The sequence below is a fragment of the Pleurodeles waltl genome, chromosome 6, assembly GCF_031143425.1.
Source record: "Pleurodeles waltl isolate 20211129_DDA chromosome 6, aPleWal1.hap1.20221129, whole genome shotgun sequence".
Taxonomy (NCBI): Eukaryota; Metazoa; Chordata; class Amphibia; order Caudata; family Salamandridae; genus Pleurodeles; species Pleurodeles waltl.
In genome coordinates, this window is record NC_090445.1 from 758019031 (window position 1) to 758038456 (window position 19426).

At 44.3% G+C, this 19426-nt stretch overlaps 1 protein-coding gene across 2 annotated transcripts in view; it reads left to right on the forward strand.

Annotated features, from left to right (window-relative positions):
• NRAP (nebulin related anchoring protein) overlaps positions 1 to 19426 on the forward strand; it is a 337786-nt gene that overhangs the window by 106718 nt on the left and 211642 nt on the right. For both annotated transcript variants that reach the window (XM_069239330.1, XM_069239331.1), the window contains one exon: positions 5621 to 5725. In XM_069239330.1, the coding sequence (XP_069095431.1) occupies positions 5621 to 5725 (105 nt within the window). The remainder of the gene's footprint in view (positions 1 to 5620; positions 5726 to 19426) is intronic.

Genomic DNA, 19426 nt, shown 5'->3' on the forward strand with positions numbered 1-19426 from the left:
GGGGCACAATGAGCAGCGCGGTCCTTGCGACCGTTCTCGATGCGGCGCCCGGGCCGCGGCGGTGATTCTGCACCACACAAAAGTGCTGGAGAGGGCGCAAAGGTCCTCCCCTAAGCCCGGGTTGCGGCGGTGATGTTTACCCAGCAACCAAGCGCTGTAGGAAGGCGCAACGGTCTTCCTTTACGCCCGGGTTGCGGCGGTGATTTCCTTTCGGCATGAAGGAGCGCGTTTTCAGCTCCAAGAAGAGGCGCTTTCCCAAGCGCAGATTTTGGCAAACCTTTGAAACACTACTTGTGTTTCCGGATCAATGCAGGGGTCAGGGGCACTGCACCCTGCCCCTGGGGAGCAGAGTTCCTAGAACAGGGCCACAGATGGAGGGCCCAACAACAGGCCAGCACAAAGGGGGATGCAGGCTAGGTGCAAGTCCTTCTCAGCCACCAGGCAGGTTACAGGTCAGCACAGCATCAGCAGTCCATGGCGGTTCCTGGTGAGTCCTTCCAGTAGTCTGTGTCCAGTTCCAGGTAAGTTCAAAACGTCTCCAAATTGTGGGGAAAATTCCCCTGTACTTATAGTCAGTTCTTACAGTGTTTTACAGTGGTAGGGAGAGGAGGTTCCAGCCAGTTACAACTGGTTCTGGGAGTGCTCCCTCTCTCCTTTCAGCACAGGCTCCAAACATCAGTGGGGGGTTAACGACCCTATTGTGTGAGGCCAGGGCACAGTCTTTACAAATGCAGGTGTGCCCCGCCTCTCCCTTCTCTCAGCCCAGGAAGACTATTCAGTATGTAGATGCGCCTCTGTGACACCTCCACCCTCCCTGTGTACAGGCTGTCTGAAAAGTATGCACAAAGCCCCAACTGTCACTCTGCCCAGACATGGATTGGAGTCAAGCTGCAAAACACCAGAATCATAAGCACAGATAAATGCGCACTTTCTAGAAGTGGCATTTCTGTGGTAGTAATAAAAAATACACCCACACCAGTAAGCAGTATTTATTATCACCATCACAACCATACCAAACACGCCTACGCTACCCCTCATAAATCAGACAATACCCCTTACACATAAGGCAGGGCATTTCTAATGCACTCCTATGAGAAGGCAGCACTCACAGCAGTGAGACACCAAGTTAGGCTGTTTGTCACTACCAGGACAGGCCAGGCAATATGGCACATGTCCTGCCTTTCTACATACATGGCACCCTGCCCATAGGGCTAGCTAGGGCGTACTTTAGGGGTGACTTACATGTAGTAAAAGGGGAGTTCTGGGCCTGGCAAGTAAATTTAGATGCCAGGTCCCTGTGGCAGAAAACTGCGCACACAGGCCCTGCGCTAGCAGGCCTGAGACAGGTTTGAAAGTCTACTTCAGTGGGTGGAGCAAGCAGCGCTGCAGGCCCACTAGTAGTATTTAATTTACAGGCCCTGGGTATAGAGATACCACTGTACAAGGGACTTATAGGTAAATTAAATATGCCAACTAGGTATAAGCCAATCATACCAACTTTAGATGGGAGAGCACCTGCACTTTAGCACTGGTCAGCAGTGATAAAGTGCTCAGAGTCCTAGAGCCAACAGCGAAAGGTCAGAAAAAACAGGAGGAAGGAGGCAAAAAGACTAGGGATGACCATGCGTATGGCCAAAAGTCCAACAGTCCTCTTCTCCAAGGCCCAGGGGCAATGGATGCAGGGGTGTCCTTTTGCATCAAGTTTCCTTGTCCAGGAGCACTCGCAGTTCAGGGGGTCCTGAGGTCTACGGCTGCAGAAGTCGTCGGGGAGATCAGGAGGGGTGAAACCACCATGAACTAGAGCTCAGGAGAGCTGGGGTACATCATCGACACCAAAGGTCCACTTCAGCTTGGGCTGGCGGTGACTGGTGCAGTGGTTGCTTTAGGTTTCTGTATTCTCTCACCTCAGAAGCTGCAAGAGAGAGGCCTGAGTGCAGAGGCTGCATGAAACTTCAGAAGTCCAGTAGGGGTGAAACCACGATGCACTCGGACTCTGGACTGCTGGGGGACCTTGCTAGTACTGGAGATCCACTTCCACCTGGGTCAGTGATGGTGGGTGCAGTGGTGGCTTCAGGCGTAGGGCCTTTGCGGCTCTGGAAGCTGCAGGGTACTTTCTTTGGAGTTGGTTGGAGAGAAGGTCCACTGCTCACGGGATACTTGAGTCATTTTTGAAAGCAGGCAGTCCTCCCAGGTTTCTGGAGGTTCAGTTGCAGGATGAGGCATCTTTTGGTGCAGAGTCCATCGAGGAGTGCAGACAGACCACCAGGGTTGGTGGTAGGTCAGTTGCTCCTTCTTTTCCTCTTCTGCGGGTGCATCTTTTCTTTGTCCTTTTCTTTTTAAGCCATCAGGATCTCAGTTCTAGGGTTCAGGGGTGCCACCTAAATACTAAATTTAGGGGTGTTATAGGGAGTGCCAGGCAGTAGCCAATGGGCTGACCACCTTTAAGGTGAGTACACCCTTTTTTGTCCCCTGTCACTGGGAAGTGGGCATAACCCTAACCCCAGTGGCTTAATTTCTTCCAAACAAACATGAAGAACTTTAAAAGTTGGTGTATACTTCAGCTCGTCCACCTTAGGGGTGTTATTGGCACGAAGTGGGCACACCTTCTAATCTGCCTAATTTTCCTGCCTGTTCATCCGCCAAAAGTGAGGTCAGGACAGAGGGGCCTTTCATCTCCGTCTGGAGAGATCTGGGTTGCATTACCAATTCGGCTGGGCCTTTGAAGCTCCCCGCCCAGGAATGTCCTTCCTGCCTGGGTGAGGTGCTAACACCCCCACCCAGTGCAGGCTTTTGTCTCTGGCTCTTGAGAGTGCTGGTTCTCACCTTGGGGGGCCAGAAACATGTCTAAGGTGTCTAGACTGGTCAGAAACAGTCAGTCAACACACTAGTAGTTGGTAGGTTTTCTTGGGGCACCTCTAAGGTGCCCTCTGTGTGCAGTTATTAATAAATCTCTCACTGGAATCAGTGAGGGTTTATTAATCTGAGATGTTTGAAACCAAACATCCCTATATTCAGAGAAGCCATCATGTAGCTGGGAAACTCATAGAGTCCAGCACATACATTTAAAATGGCTTCCTTGTTTACTTACTATGTCTAAGAACCAATAGAGATATAGCAGGGGCATATGTGCCCATGCACATATGCCCTCACATATGTCAGGATGCACTCTGCCTTAGGGGCAACTTACACCTGGCACATGAAGTGGTTGGGGACCTGGCACACAGGGGTGTGTGACAGATGGTGCTTTCAATTTTGACCTGCAGCAGCACACAGAGTCTGTAATGGCAGCAATGTGTGGGTTTGGAGAAGGAGGCTTGGGGTGGCACAACTGGTGCTGCAGCCCTCGGGGACCTTCCTTAGTACCCCAGGCCCCAGGTACCAGGGGTATCATTTACAAGGGATTCACAGTGGGTGCTAAAGTGTGTGCCAATTGTGCAAAACAACTGTGCAGTTTTGGGGAAGGAGCTCTGGCATTGAGGATCTGGTTAGCAGGGCCCCAGTGCACTAATAGTCAAAATTACCTCTGGTGTCAGGCAAAAAGTGAATGTCTAACCATGCCAAAAAAGGTGCTTTCCTACACTTTGCATATCATGGGCATAGTTATATATGGTATCATGAACAAACCCAACATAACGTATAATCAAACTACAAATTATATCTGAGGTTGTTTTATAGCATTATGTTAAAGAACACAACAGATTTGCATACTTCTACCAAGGCAAAGTCAAATCCTATAGAGTCTACAGAACTGCCAACTACCATTTACAGAAAATCATCCTCTTCTATTCAAAATCAGACAATAAGTTATATTTTCTCACCATGCCACTTGAAAACTCTGTCCATCACAATCACCAGCATGGTTCTAGCAAACGTTCATGCCCATTCAAGCACCACTGGTGATACTTAATCTCCAGTAGACATACTGGCCCCCTTTGAAGCTGACGTTTTAAACACATATCTACTACTTCTGTACTCAACAGCACGTGCCTCTTCCTCCAACGAAATATCACTTACCAGCATCTTTCCAATCACGCCTTTACTCCGCCTTTCACTTATAGAAAACTCTATAGAGCTCCTGACACTTATGTGCACAACATGGCACCAAAGCCATATAGTTGGCAACAACCCCTCAACTAGACTCCACTAGTATTATTCCACCATGAATCCTAGATCCGTTGAAATATATTTCCTCAAATACACCCACACTCGCGCAACATCGCATCTTAGCTTTCTCCTTGCCTGTAAACGCTTCTTTGAAAACAATTAGCATAAACAGGACATGCAAACGACACAAAACAAGAGAAAGGACAGAGTCATTCACCTCAGCGATCTGTCCACACAACACATTACAAAGATCTTGAAGAGGGTCAAACTCGAATGGATTGAAATCCTAAATGTATAAAAAAGGGCATCAAGATTACGAAATCCATGCAATGCCATACATGTGAGAGAAAGTAATTTACAGATTCTGATAACATAACAAATGCTCTCTTCACGAGCAAAGCCCTAGAAATTGGACACAGCTCTCTTAAATTAAATCGCCTGCACCTCCAGCACAACATGCAGTTGTGGTGTTGACTCTCCTGCAGTATCAAGGAGTCACCACTATATACCGTGGAGGATCTCTGATCGCCTATAATGAAGGGCTGCATTCCATTGTTGCCACAGATGTAAAGTAGGTAAGGCCCCGAATAGTTTAATGTATTTTATACTGTTGTGGATACGTACGATGCAGTTTCGAATCTGCTTGATGATTTAATAGTTTATTTCAATTGTCCAGATTTTTAATATAAATATTTTATTAAATCAATTCAGCCTCACCATCACAGCCCATCCTCAAATAGTGGTTTGAAAGACATACACAGCCAAAGGAGTTTATGCCCTATACTTTGCAGCTATGTACATCGCCATTCCCTGAACAAGCGTCGGAAGGGGGTTATATCAGGGGATATGGCAGAGTAGTTGACATATTCTTAGCTTCCCAAAGACAACCCCTCTAAGTGAGTGCCGCTGTTGGAAATTGAAAAATCAATGTCCTTGATGCACTAGGACTTATTTTTCCCTAGCTCTTGGGAAAGTTAGTTTTTCCGAAATCCATTACGGCCATGTTGTCCATGGTTTTCGTGGACAAAAAAAAAACAATGGCTGACATGGCATCGGAAGGACTGCAGAAGTAGGGTGGGCATTCTTATGCCTAGTCAGCCAGAGACTGTCATGGTGAAAACACGCTTCACATGACAGCGTTGCCTCCCCTCCTCTAAGCTGGGGGGACAGGATATTCATCAGTTTTTAACTAATGCCAGATCCTTCCACACCCTAAATGACCCCCTTAGTTTGTGGAATACCGCTTCACAGTGTCAATAATTAAAACACACAAATGGCATTTTAGCAGGGAGCATGATTGTCTCTTTAGTTCTATGGTCTACTAATTGATTAACCCTCCTTGTGCTGTTACATTGTGTCCTCTTCTAATACTTGCGTTTGTCAGGCAAGTGGCCCAAAACCTTTGAAGTACTAGGTGTGCTAAATTCATTTTATTAACCGTAGACGTGACTGATGGACAACTTTGCTCTTAAGAATTGACACTTCCTGTTTTCTGAAATAGCTCTCCTTCTTTCAGGTGGAGTACAAAAAGGATCTGGAGCAGAGCAAAGGCCACAGTATCAACTACTGTGAGACCCCACAGTTCAAGAATGCTAGCAAGGTCTCAAAATACTCCAGCGATGTAAGTACCATCATACCATGCAATTCCACAACAGTTTAACACCCTGTAGCTGCAGCCATGGACAAGGGTGTGGGTTAATAGCTACAGATCAGCCTCTGTAGCCAGATATGGACGATGACAAACACTCTATTACCGAAATGATGTGATATGTTTTTGTGCACACAATGTGCTTTTTCTTGTGCATGATGATGTAAATTCTCCTCCCCTCTAGCAGTATTTTCTATACAGGTTCTCCCCTAGCCTGGTGGCCACCCATATTTAAAGGCCATGTCAAAGAAAAGAGCCTCCCCCGCCCTGTTGACGTTCACATTTTGTGCATAAAGGTTTGAAAGATTTGTGTGTAAACGGAAAACAGAAGCGTTTGTTAAATAAAACACAATGGTAACACATTTAAGGGTGTTCTGCTGCACCTAATGAAAACAGGCCCAGTCTTTTTTTAAATTTTGCAATAGTTTGTCACTTAACGGGACAGATTGTAATCACGTGCAGCCCTTGTGGTACACTAGATCCCCATCACTCAAGGGGAATTGGCTGCCTCAAGACTTTGTATTTCTTAGGGCATCTAGGCCCTACTAAGTGAAATTTTAGAGGGCACGTTCTTGATTTTGCATGGACTCTATCACTTTGTTATGCTACTGTTTCCTGCGCCTAAGTTCCTCAAATATTGCTCTTGACGGATACAGAAAAAATAAAGACGGTATCAGTGCTCCTGGAGCCCGAATGGCATGTATTTATCTCCTTCCCAAGTGCCGCTATGGTGATTCTTGAGTAAGGTCACCGTCCGATGTTATTCTTCTTGTGGCAAGACTCTTATAGCACAAGATTATTCAGCCACTATTGCATATCAAGTCCACCTTCAACAAAGTATTGCCTGGTTCCTTCCATACTAGTTGAGCGCAGTCTGTGGTTCTAGCACGTACATTCAAGGTATAGTGAGTGCCGATGTCAATGTTATTAACCACCATGTTTTACCAGCTTCATGCATGTGAAACAAGATCAATAACCGGCCACCATTGCTGCTGCATCCAGCACTTACTCCCACACCGTTGCCTAGTAGTACCAGCACTGCACCAGCATTCGTAGATATACAGACACCTTCATTGCCGTGGCACACAGGGAGGCATATCAGGAGTGACATGAGGTTATATGTTGCGATATAGGGATAGGAGCAAGGGAGGGACAGACAAGGGAACGCAGGGGACACAGATGTAGGGTTTCACAGGCGGTAATACAAGGGGAGACATGGGTAGAAATGCGGGTGTAAAGTGAGCCACAAAGAAAATGGGGAATACAGATGCAGTAAGACAATGAAAGATATGGAACGTAACATCCAGAAAGTACATAAATCCGTAGCATGGCAGAAGTGTTTTGTATTGGTGTGATAGTTCCATATGCATCCACAATTTCGGACGCTTCCATGTCGTGGCAGAGAAATGCCCTAGGAGCCTTCGTTGCAGATTTCTATCTCTTTTAGAGATTCTCCTATTTCCACTCCTCCGCAAAATCCTGCTGTTTTCCCCGTCACTTAATGTATCCTAAAACCTTCCTTATGTAGTCATCTTTTTTTGCCTATAGCATGAGTTTCCAGAAAAATTAAAACATTCTTAAAGGGTTCAAGATGCCTTGATTAAAGTCAATGCAGTGTCTGTGGCATTCCACATACAGGATTCTTTGATGCAGCTCAGCTGGGCGGGAACAGGACAACTTCCCAGCTTTTTTCATCGCGGTATGCTAACCCTAGATCCTGTTAGCTTGTACTTGGCTTAAAATAACCATTTTATTACTCCCAAATTTACACTGTCTGTAGTCTGTCTCCAGGGACTTGATGACCTGAATGACAAGATACTCACCTAAATTATCATTTCCTCCTTTCCATCTTCGATTAAATTTCGCTAACATTGTTGTCATGTGGGTATTTATCAAGACAATTTTTAAATGAACCAGCTTTGCATGGGTAGGATTAATAGGGATGCCTTGTGCAGAGCATGTGAACGACTGTATATACGTACAGGCTAGTCTAAAAGATAATTTTAAAGTTGACATCGAGACTTTACACATTTTAGTCACTTCAGAGTTCTGTAGTTTTTAGACAAAAATCTGGGCGAGAGGTAGTCATCCTACTGTAATGTACTGTATTTGTGTAGAGCTTTATATCCTAAAGTGGACAGGTAGTGTTCTACACCGTAGGTTTTGCTTGGTTAAAAAACTGCCGGTAATGTAGCGAGGATACAGTGCAAAAATAATTCTTCTTCTATCAGAAGATCTTGTAGCTGCTCCTTTGTCTGCACTGGACTGAATTAGATTCAGAGATAGCTGTGCATCTTTTGAGGCTCCTCATCATCTTTGTGGTGGTAATAGGTTCTGGTTTTTGGGGTGGCTGCGGTCAAGGTCAGCATATGTCAGGACCATTTCATACCTCAGTTTTGTGGAAGATTGGTTCTAATAATGTTTGACTTGTCATCTGTTTTGAAAGAGCCAGGTCTGTTTTCCCCTTCCTGAATACCACTGTTGATATTATTTGTCTGAGCTGGGAGTAGATTTTAGAATTTTACTGGTAGTTCGGGGAACAATGCTCTACTGACATTTTTTTCTAATATGAGGGAACTGTCAGCTGACATACCAGTCTAGAGTGGAGGATTCTTTTCTGTAAGTATTTTTGAAGCCTTCATCATTGAAGGAAGGTGCCTTGGCATGGATAACCCTGTGGTCAATTGAGAATGCCTTGAAGGCAGAGTGTCTTCTCTTAAACAGTGAAGGAGGTGACTTGCTGCTGCACTTTGAATCTTCTGCAATCTTTGGGTAAGAAACAGAAGAAGACAATGTTTGCAAAGTCTAGTGGAGACATGAGAAGGACCATAGTAGCATCAGCTCGTCAAAAATCTAGATGAAACATAGGTAAATGATGATGCGATGAATGTAGGATGTGAAAAGCTCCTTCTCTGACTTGGTTCATATGGGAGACAGTGCAATTTTGTGATGCCTCTTCAATCCCAGGTTTCTTATTTTGTCAAAGTCAATGGTGGTGAATCACGTTCCTGGGACAGATGGTTGTAGGCTGAAAGCTTTTCTACTCTCCACAGGGTAAGATCTCAGTTTTGGAAGAGTTAAGTTTAAGGTGGTTACTCAGGAACTATTGATACAAAGCTCAGAGGTAGTAGTCAACACCTAATTTGTCTAGGTTCATCAGGCCTTCTAGTCATAGAATCATCTGTGTGTTGTTGTCATAGTTGTAGCAAGTTACATCGAAGACTTTGATGAGAACATGGGGTGGACTTACATAGACGTAGAAGAGTGGTATGATGATTGAGCCTTGAGAAATGCTAGAGTCTCTCTTGAGACGAGCTAAAGTAAACAGAGTAAGAAAAGTGTGAAGAATACGTTTTTAAGCATTTTTTCAATTTCATATGCATTAATTGAGCTATCAGGCAAGGCTTCATTAAGGGCAACCCACAGCCTAGTGCCCTTCGATACCAGAGACTTGCTTCTTTGTTTCTGCCACTTGACATTTGTCTGCTGTTCAATAACTAATTCCAAATTCCTGAAAGATGTGTAGTGATGTGTCTGCTTTGTATGTGCAGAGGATTCTGATCTTGATCAGCGCATCTACTAGAGCAGGTAAAGTACTGAAAGGGCAAATTTTTTGTGCTTGTGATTTAAATGTTTCAAGAACGATCTGTTTACCTGGTTTTGTATCCTTTGCATCTTGCAGTGTTTTGCTTAGAGAGCCCAGTATAACTAACTGTTCGACAGTAGGTGAGCCGGATAGGAGGTATTGTCATCTTTTCGCCATGATGGAGTTGGAATGTTAGGACGATTTTCTGAAGAAAGAGCACTTCAGGTTGATACCGTTCTGTCTCAGGCACTTGTCAGATTTGGTCCCAAGCCTATTGCACTGTGCAGACATTGATATGACGTGTGACTGGCTCAGCACTACCCCTTCTGTACTTCAAGACTGCACACTAATCGTGCCAGCAACCCAGTTACAATGGCCTGGCATATGAGTGTCACTGTGTAGCCCACAAATATTGATTTTATTCAGGACCTTTTATTCAGGAGCCATCACATTCTCCTTTGATTTTATAATCATGAAGGGGAGCGGGGACCTATGAATGACTGCTGTTTTTTTCCGCCAACGACTTTGAGTTACCAACCTCATATGTTCAAGCTCATACACAGCCTAACAATTTGCACTGTGACACCAGTTGGGTTTGTTACTGATTCGAATCTAAACCCTTTGTCTTTCAAGGTCACTGACCTGCCTTGTAATAAGCTGAGTCTGAGCCTCATCCTGCATCCCAGAAACATTTGCCTAGGATGTGACTGACTCTAGCCCAGTCCCAATTACATTCCATAGACACTGACTAAATATGGGATTAATAAAGCCCATGACCTACCAGTTTCAAAGTGGTGCAGATCCCATGTATCACTGCCTGTGCCCCATTTGAACCAGTTACCTAACAAGCACACACCTTAGAGATGATTGACTGTACTAAGATCTACCAGCCTTTTAAAGGTCTAGAGAAATGTGATGTTCGGTGGCATATGTAGCTGCAGATACACATGCTGTGCATAGTCCGCCGTCTGGTGTTGGGTCGGAGTGTTACAAGTTGTTTTTCTTCGAAGAAGTCTTTTCGAGTCACGAGACCGAGGGACTCCTCCCACTTCGGTTCCATTGCGCATGGGCGTCGACTCCATCTTAGATTGTTTTTTTTCCGCCATCGGGTTCGGACGTGTTCCTTTTCGCTCCGTGTTTCGGGTCGGAAAGTTAGTCAGAATCAACGGAAAATTCGTCGGTATTGTTTCGTTCGGTATAGGGATAGTTAGGGCAAATCAACACCGAGCCTTAAAGAGCTCCAGTAACCCTTTGGGGTTTTTTCGATCCCCCGTCGGGGCCTGGTCGGCCCGACCACGTGCAACATCGAGACTGATGGAACGGACCCCGTTCCGATTCTGTCCTAAATGCCACAGTAAATATCCTTATACAGACCAACATTTGGTCTGTAACTTGTGCCTGTCCCCCGAGCACAAGGAAGAGTCGTGTGAGGCCTGTCGCGCGTTTCGGTCGAGAAAAACGCTCAGGGACCGAAGAGCCAGGAGGTTGCAGATGGCTTCCACGCCGACAGGACAACAAGAGTTCGAGGAGGAGGAAGAAGAAGAAACTTTCTCCATCCGCGAATCGGATTCCGAAGAATTCGACGTCGACGAGCAACCAACCGTGAGTAAGACGTCGAAAGAAAGAACACACGAAAAAACAGACAAAGCCCAGGGGACGCCACTGCCAACAGGCCATGGCATAACCCATAAAGTAGGTGACCGTCCATCGGCACCGAAAAAGGGCGAGCTGGTGCCGAAGTCGTCCGACTCTTGTCGAGACACAGGCACGCAACACTCTCGGGACCGAGAGAGTGGTGCAGAAAAGGCTCGACACCGAGATAGCGGCACCGAAGCTACTCGACACAGAGACAGCGGCACCGAAGCTGCTCGGCACAGAGATAGCGGCACCGAAGATGGTCGGCACCGAGAGGCCAAGACACCGAAAAAGAGAAAGATCTCGTCGGAGCCAAAAACAACTAAAGACACGGTTTCGGTGCCAAAACACCCGGCAACCGAACCAAAAACCAGTTCCTACTCAGAGGAACAATCACTGTCCTCCCAACTAAAAAGACACAGATTTGAGGAGGAATTACAAACTACAGAGGTAGATCACACGCAAAAGCGGATCTTTATCCAAAGGGGTACAGGGAAAATCAGCACTCTTCCCCCAATCAGAAGGAAAAGGAAACTTGACTTCCAGCAACAAGACAAGCCACCACAGGCAAAGGTGGTAAAGAGGGTAACTCCACCACCCTCTACACCACAGTCAACTCATGTATCACCGGCACAGACTCCACCACAATCAACAGCTCATACCACCATGAGCCAGGATGATCAGGCAGCATGGGACCTCTATGATGCTCCAGTATCGGACAATAGTCCAGAGTCGTACCCAACTAAACCCTCACCACCTGAGGACAGTACAGCATATGCACAGGGAGTAGCTAGGGCAGCCGAATTTCATAATGTATCTCTATATTCGGAGCCTATTGAGGATGACTTCCTCTTTAACACCCTGTCCTCCACCCACAGCCATTATCAAAGCCTTCCCATGCTCCCGGGAATGCTAAGGCACGCTAAACAGATTTTCAAGGAGCCTGTTAAAAGCAGAGCAATAACTCCAAGGGTGGAGAAAAAATACAAGGCACCGCCCACAGACCCTGCTTTTATTACATCACAACTGACACCAGATTCAGTAGTCGTAGGAGCAGCTCGTAAAAGAGCCAACTCGCAGACATCAGGCGACGCACCACCTCCGGACAAGGAGAGCCGCAAGTTTGATGCAGCTGGGAAAAGGGTTGCAGCACAAGCTGCAAATCAGTGGCGCATCGCCAACTCGCAAGCACTCCTAACACGATACGACAGGGCCCATTGGGACGAGATGCAGCATCTCATCGAGCACCTCCCCAAAGAATTCCAGAAACGAGCGAAATAAGTGGTTGAAGAGGGGCAAAATATCTCCAACAACCAAATACGTTCTTCTATGGATGCAGCAGATACAGCTGCAAGAACAATAAATACTGCTGTGACAATAAGGAGGCACGCATGGCTGCGCACATCTAGTTTCAAACCTGAGATACAACAGGCAGTGCTCAATATGCCGTTCAATGAACAGCAATTGTTTGGCCCAGAAGTGGACACTGCAATTGAAAAATTAAAAAAGGACACTGACACAGCCAAAGCCATGGGCGCACTCTATTCCCCGCAGGGCAGAGGCACATTTGGCACATTTCGCAAAACAACTTTCAGAGGAGGGTTTCGAGGTCAAGCCACAGAAGCCAGCACCTCACAAACAAGACCACCTACCTACCAGGGACAATATCAAAGGGGTGGCTTTCGAGGCCAATACAGAGGGGGCCAATTCCCAAGAAACCGGGGAAAGTTTCAAGGTCCCAAAACCCCTCAAAATAAACAGTGACTCACAGGTCACACAACCCCTTCACACAACACCAGTGGGGGGAAGACTAAGCCAGTTCCACAAATCATGGGAGGAAATAACAACAGACACTTGGGTCTTAGCAATTATCCAACATGGTTATTGCATAGAATTTCTCCAACTCCCTCCAAACGTCCCACCGAAAACACACAATATGTCAAAACAGCATATAGACCTTCTAGGACTAGAAGTTCAAGCATTACTGCAAAAAGACGCAATAGAATTAGTACCAAAAACACAAAAGAACACAGGAGTTTACTCACTGTACTTTCTAATACCGAAAAAGGACAAAACTCTGAGACCAATATTAGATCTCAGAACACTAAACACCTACATCAAATCAGACCACTTTTACATGGTCACGTTACAAGACGTAATACCACTACTGAAACAGCAAGACTACATGACAACGTTAGATATAAAAGACGCGTATTTCCATATACCGATACATCCCTCGCACAGGAAATACCTAAGGTTCGTATTCAAAGGAATACATTACCAATTCAATGTGTTGCCATTCGGAATAACAACAGCACCAAGAGTCTTTACAAAATGTCTAGCAGTAGTAGCTGCACATATCAGGAGGCAGCAAATACACGTGTTCCCGTACCTAGACGATTGGTTAATCAAAACCAACTCGCTAACAAAGTGTTCACAGCACACAGATTATGTTATACAAACCCTTTACAAACTGGGTTTCTCCATCAACTATGCAAAGTCACACCTTTTGCCGTGTCAAACAGAGCAATACTTAGGAGCGACAATCAACACAACAAAAGGGATAGCCACTCCAAGTCCACAAAGGGTTCAAAATTTTCACAAGGTGATACAAGCTATGTATCCAACACAAAAGATACACGCAAAGATGGTATTAAAACTCCTAGGCATGATGTCCTCATGCATAGCCATTGTCCCAAACGCAAGATTGCACATGCGGCCCTTACAACAGTGCCTAGCATCACAATGGTCACATGCACAGGGTCAACTTCTAGATCTGGTGTTGATAGACCGCCAAACATACATCTCGCTTCTACGGTGGAACAGTACAAATTTAAACAAAGGGCGGCCTTTCCAAGACCCAGTGCCACAATACGTGATAACAACAGATGCTTCCATGACAGGGTGGGGAGCACACCTCAATCAACACAGCATCCAAGGACAATGGGACGTACATCAAAGAAAGTTTCATATAAATCACCTAGAATTGTTAGCAGTATTTCTAGCGTTGAAAGCATTCCAACCAATCATAACCCACAAATACATTCTTGTCAAAACAGACAACATGACGACAATGTATTATTTAAACAAACAGGGGGGAACACACTTGACACAGTTGTGTCTCCTAACACAAAAAATATGGCATTGGGCAATTCACAACCACATTCGCCTAATAGCACAGTTTATTCCAGGGATCCAGAACCAGCTAGCAGACAATCTCTCTCGGGATCACCAACAAGTCCACGAATGGGAAATTCACCCCCAAATCCTGAACACTTACTTCCAAGTTTGGGGAACACCTCAAATAGATCTGTTTGCAACAAAAGAAAACGCAAAATGCCAAAACTTCGCATCCAGGTACCCACACCGGCAATCTCAAGGCAATGCTCTATGGATGAATTGGTCAGGGATATTTGCATACGCTTTTCCCCCTCTCCCTCTCCTTCCATATCTAGTAAACAGATTGAGTCAAAACAAACTCAAACTCATACTAATAGCACCAACATGGGCAAGACAACCTTGGTATACCACGCTACTAGACCTGTCAGTAGTACCTCATGTCAAACTACCCAACAGGCCAGATCTGTTAACACAACACAAACAACAGATCAGGCATCCAAACCCAGCATCGCTGAATCTAGCAATTTGGCTCCTGAAATCCTAGAATTTGGACACTTAAACCTCACACAAGAGTGTATGGAGGTCATAAAACAAGCTAGAAGACCATCCACTAGACACTGCTATGCAAGTAAATGGAAAACATTTGTTTGTTACTGCCATTATAATCAAGTCCAACCATTGCATGCATCTCCAAAAGATGAAGTAGGATATTTACTATATTTACAAAAATCAAATCTAGCTTTCTCTTCCATAAAAATACATCTCGCAGCAATATCTGCTTACCTGCAGATTACTCATTCAACTTCCCTATTTAGAATACCTGTCATTAAAGCGTTAATGGAGGGCCTAAAGAGAATTATACCACCAAGGACACCACTTGTTCCTTCATGGAACCTCAACATTGTCTTGACAAGGCTCATGGGTCCACCTTTCGAACCCATGCATTCTTGTGAAATGCAATACTTAACGTGGAAAGTTGCATTTCTCATTGCCATCACATCTCTAAGAAGAGTAAGTGAAATACAGGCGTTTACCATACAAGAACCATTTATTCAAATACACAAAAATAAGGTCGTTCTAAGAACAAATCCAAAATTCTTACCAAAAGTTATCTCACCGTTCCACTTAAACCAAACAGTGGAATTACCAGTGTTCTTCCCACAGCCAGATTCAATAGCTGAAAGAGCACTACATACATTAGACATCAAGAGAGCACTAATGTACTACATTGACAGGACAAAAGAAATTAGGAAGACAAAACAACTATTTATTGCCTTCCAAAAACCTCATACAGGAAATCCAATTACAAAACAAGGTATCACCAGATGGATAGTAAAGTGCATCCAAACCTGCTATCTTAAAGCAAAGAGAGAACTGCCTATTACACCAAAGGCACACTCAACCAGAAAGAAAGGTGCTACTATGGCCTTTCTAGGAAATATTCCAATGACCGAAATATGTAAGGCAGCAACATGGTCTACGCCTCATACATTTACTAAACACTACTGTGTAGATGTGTTATCTGCACAACAGGCCACAGTAGGTCAAGCCGTACTAAGAACTTTATTTCAAACTACTTCCACTCCTACAGGCTGAACCACCGCTTTTGGGGAGATAACTGCTTACTAGTCTATGCACAGCATGTGTATCTGCAGCTACACATGCCACCGAACGGAAAATGTCACTTACCCAGTGTACATCTGTTCGTGGCATTAGTCGCTGCAGATTCACATGCGCCCACCCTCCTCCCCGGGAGCCTGTATCCGTTTAGAAGTAGATGTTGAACATTTGTACATTTGTAAATATATTACATTAAACCTTCATTTTGTACATACGTATTTATTCTATTGCATGGGCACTATTATTAGCATACACAACTCCTACCTCACCCTCTGCGGGGAAAACAATCTAAGATGGAGTCGACGCCCATGCGCAATGGAACCGAAGTGGGAGGAGTCCCTCGGTCTCGTGACTCGAAAAGACTTCTTCGAAGAAAAACAACTTGTAACACTCCGACCCAACACCAGACGGCGGACTATGCACAGCATGTGAATCTGCAGCGACTAATGCCACGAACAGATGTACACTGAGTAAGTGACATTTTCCTTACAGGACATTTACCTGGCTGTTCTTTTAGGGGCTAAGATTATGTGCCCCTGGCAGACGATTCTGGCATATGGGACTCAAAATTAACCTAATATATAAAAGCCTCTAGCATATAAAATACTCTTTCCACAGACCCACTGATATTTCAGAGGCACTGATCTGGCATGTCTAATTGCACTCCTGAAGATCTTCAAGAAAAAGCTCAATAGGTGCCTCAGTATCTGCCTTTTTCTCTACCCCATTGCCCCACTTCATACCTCAGTGTTTGACTTAACTAGATATCTAGTGGGAGGTCTCAATATCAAAAAAGATGGTGTGCATTTTGCATTGGGAGCCAAGTGATGCAGATAAAAATACGTATGCATTCCAGTTGTGCATTAAGATATCAAGCCATATGTGATGCAGAGACAAGAAAATGTCAACATCCAGCCAAAAAGAAACACATCATTTATTGCCATATTCCTTGTTCATGAGAGGCCAATGGTTGTAGGATAAGCACTAAACTATGACCCTGTGAGAGATATGCAAGACTCTACAGCTCAATCATGAGGTGAATTTCTCTGGTAAGTTCCAAGTTCTGAAATGCTTATTATTTACCGTAATTCACTGTGCTGAATTTATTTGCAGAATTTCTTTCAAGGCTGGTAAAAAACTCTTTCACAATGACACAGCTGCTCTCAGACCATTGATAAGCACACCTGCCAAGCGCATCGACGGAGGCCCATTCTAGATGCAAGCATAAACCAATAAATCCTCCTCCGTGTGTAAAAATAGACATTGCAAATGCAGAAGGCAGTCAGCGAATACTTACACCTCACACTGCCCTCAATTTTCTTTCTTTGTATGTCTTGTTAAAAATACTCTACAATTTTAGTGTCCTAGAACAGAAAATCACATTTCAGAGTACATGTTTTTAATTTGTATTTGGCTACAAGGGTTTGGCGTTTAAAATATGATTTATAATGCACATTGTCATGTAATCCAAATTTTCATTTTTAGCACTTTATCCCCAACAAAACACATTTCACAAAACATTGACAGGCATGCCTGCAGTCTCACTATGCGGAGGAACCTTAAAACCTAAAATTAGCTATTAAATCATGAAATTTATAAAGTACATGACACCTAACGTGTAAGGTGGTCGGATATTGCAATCTTGGTGTGGCTTTCTGCTTTTTTTCAAAACTTGGAACTACCCAGGGTTCCCTATCCCTGCTTCTTTTTGTATTCGTATATATTTCACGGACCTGCTCGAAACTTTCCAAAACAAGTATATCCATTTTATTTTCGACATGCTAAATTCTTTGAATATTTGTGAAAGAATGGAGAAAGTAAAAGGGGAGTGGTTCAAAAAGCAGTGCTTCACATTTTTACTTTCATAGGCATCTTTGCTGTCCAGTACAAAAAACAAAACATTTACAGAAATACACAACATTAGGCTTACAACTAGAACCTAGAACTTCAATCAAGGAAGTGCCATTGAGGGGTTTTGTGAGCACCAATTCAGTAGTTGTTGGGAAATTAGTATTACCAACATGTATCAGATGGGCTTGCAAGGGTTTACAAAATTGCAATATCTTAACAGTTGAAACTGTTTTTTCGTTGTCCATAACTTTAGTATTGTTTCACAAATTTGAATTTAATTTGACAGATTCTTAGTTTACTTTTAGCATTTTAAAATGTGTGTAGATTTATCAAGGTGTAGCACAAAAAAATAGAACCTTACTTTTAAAAATGTCTTTTTTGGTTTGGTGTAATTTTTTTAGGAAATTAGCTTTACAAAATTAGGTGGGTTAGGTTGAAAATGTTTAGGAGCTGGAGTTACCTGAACAGTTCAAAAACAGTCCTCAAAGTAAGGCAAGCAGACTCTCCGTGGACCAGATAAAAAAAAAAAAATCTTCTCCTTCCCCTCTTGGATGAGGGAGCTTTTTGTCTGTGTCTTCCATTTTGGTCCAACATTGTGTTTGCAGTTTCAAAGGCTCTTATTGGCTGGCTGCAACATAAGTGTATGTGTTTTAAATATCATTGCAGGATGTGAGGTTTGGTCCCCACACCTTATAAACAACAACTAAAGTGGAGCCAAAAAGGAACAGGGAGAGCAACCCTTGGCCTATCTGCTTTTGTGGGTTGAAGAAGTGCTGGTGTGATGGTGGGGTGGGGGAGATTCGAGACCCCCATTTGTTTAAAAAAAAAAGAAGAAAAAAAAGGAAATTTACCGGAGGGTTTTTGGATCAGGACCCCCTGAGAGACACCTTGAGGATCACAAGGTATTCTTCTTGATCTGCATAACCCCAAATAAGATGTCTTGCCACCCTGGCACTTGTGCTGGTCATCCCTCTCTGGTTTAATGACCTGGGACGATGTTCGTAAACCTGCAGGGTTGTGGGAGGTCCAGCCTAAAGGGTTTAGAAACCCACATCAGGGTTCGCAAATCCAGACCAGAGTTCGCAAACCCAGACCAAGGTTTGCAAACTCAAAATATCAAAAGAATAAACAAATAATAATAGTATTTAAAATATGCAATAAAAAGGGGCCAAACCCTGCTTAGCTGTCCTTAGGAGGTGATGAACATGACTAGGCCTGAAGTTGCTGGCCTGGCCTATAATCCTGACTGTGCACAGTTGAAAGCCTCTCATGAAGCATGCCCCCTCCTCACTCTCAACAATGGTAATACATAGCATTTTAACCTCTGCTCATCTCCATATACACTTTTAATTACATGAATGGATCTAACCCATTTTGGTCTGTGTTAGGCTTGGCATCCTTGGCGTGGTTTCCCCTGTCTTTTTGCATCTGCCTTTTGTATATTTTGACTGTGTGCTAGTTTCATTTTTGCTGATTTTAGTGCTCTGGGCACTTAACCACCGCTGAGCAGTGCTAAAGTGCTCACTGTGTAAATTGTGATTATGGTTGGTTAGCCATGATTGGCATATTTGATTCACTATTGAATCTCTAGTATAGTGCACCCTGTGTGCCCAGAGCCTGTGAATCAAATGCTACTAGTGAGCCTGCAGCACTGATTGTGCCACCCACATGAGTAGCCCTGTAAACTTATCTCAGATCTGCCATTGCAGTGTCTGTGTGTGCAGTTTTAAATTGCCATGTCGATCTGCCAATTAAACCCATTTGCCAGGCCCAAACCTTCCCTTTTAGTACATGTAAGGCACCCCTAAAGTAGGCCCGAGGTAGCCCCATGGTCAGGGTGGTCACCATTGCAAGGCCTATCC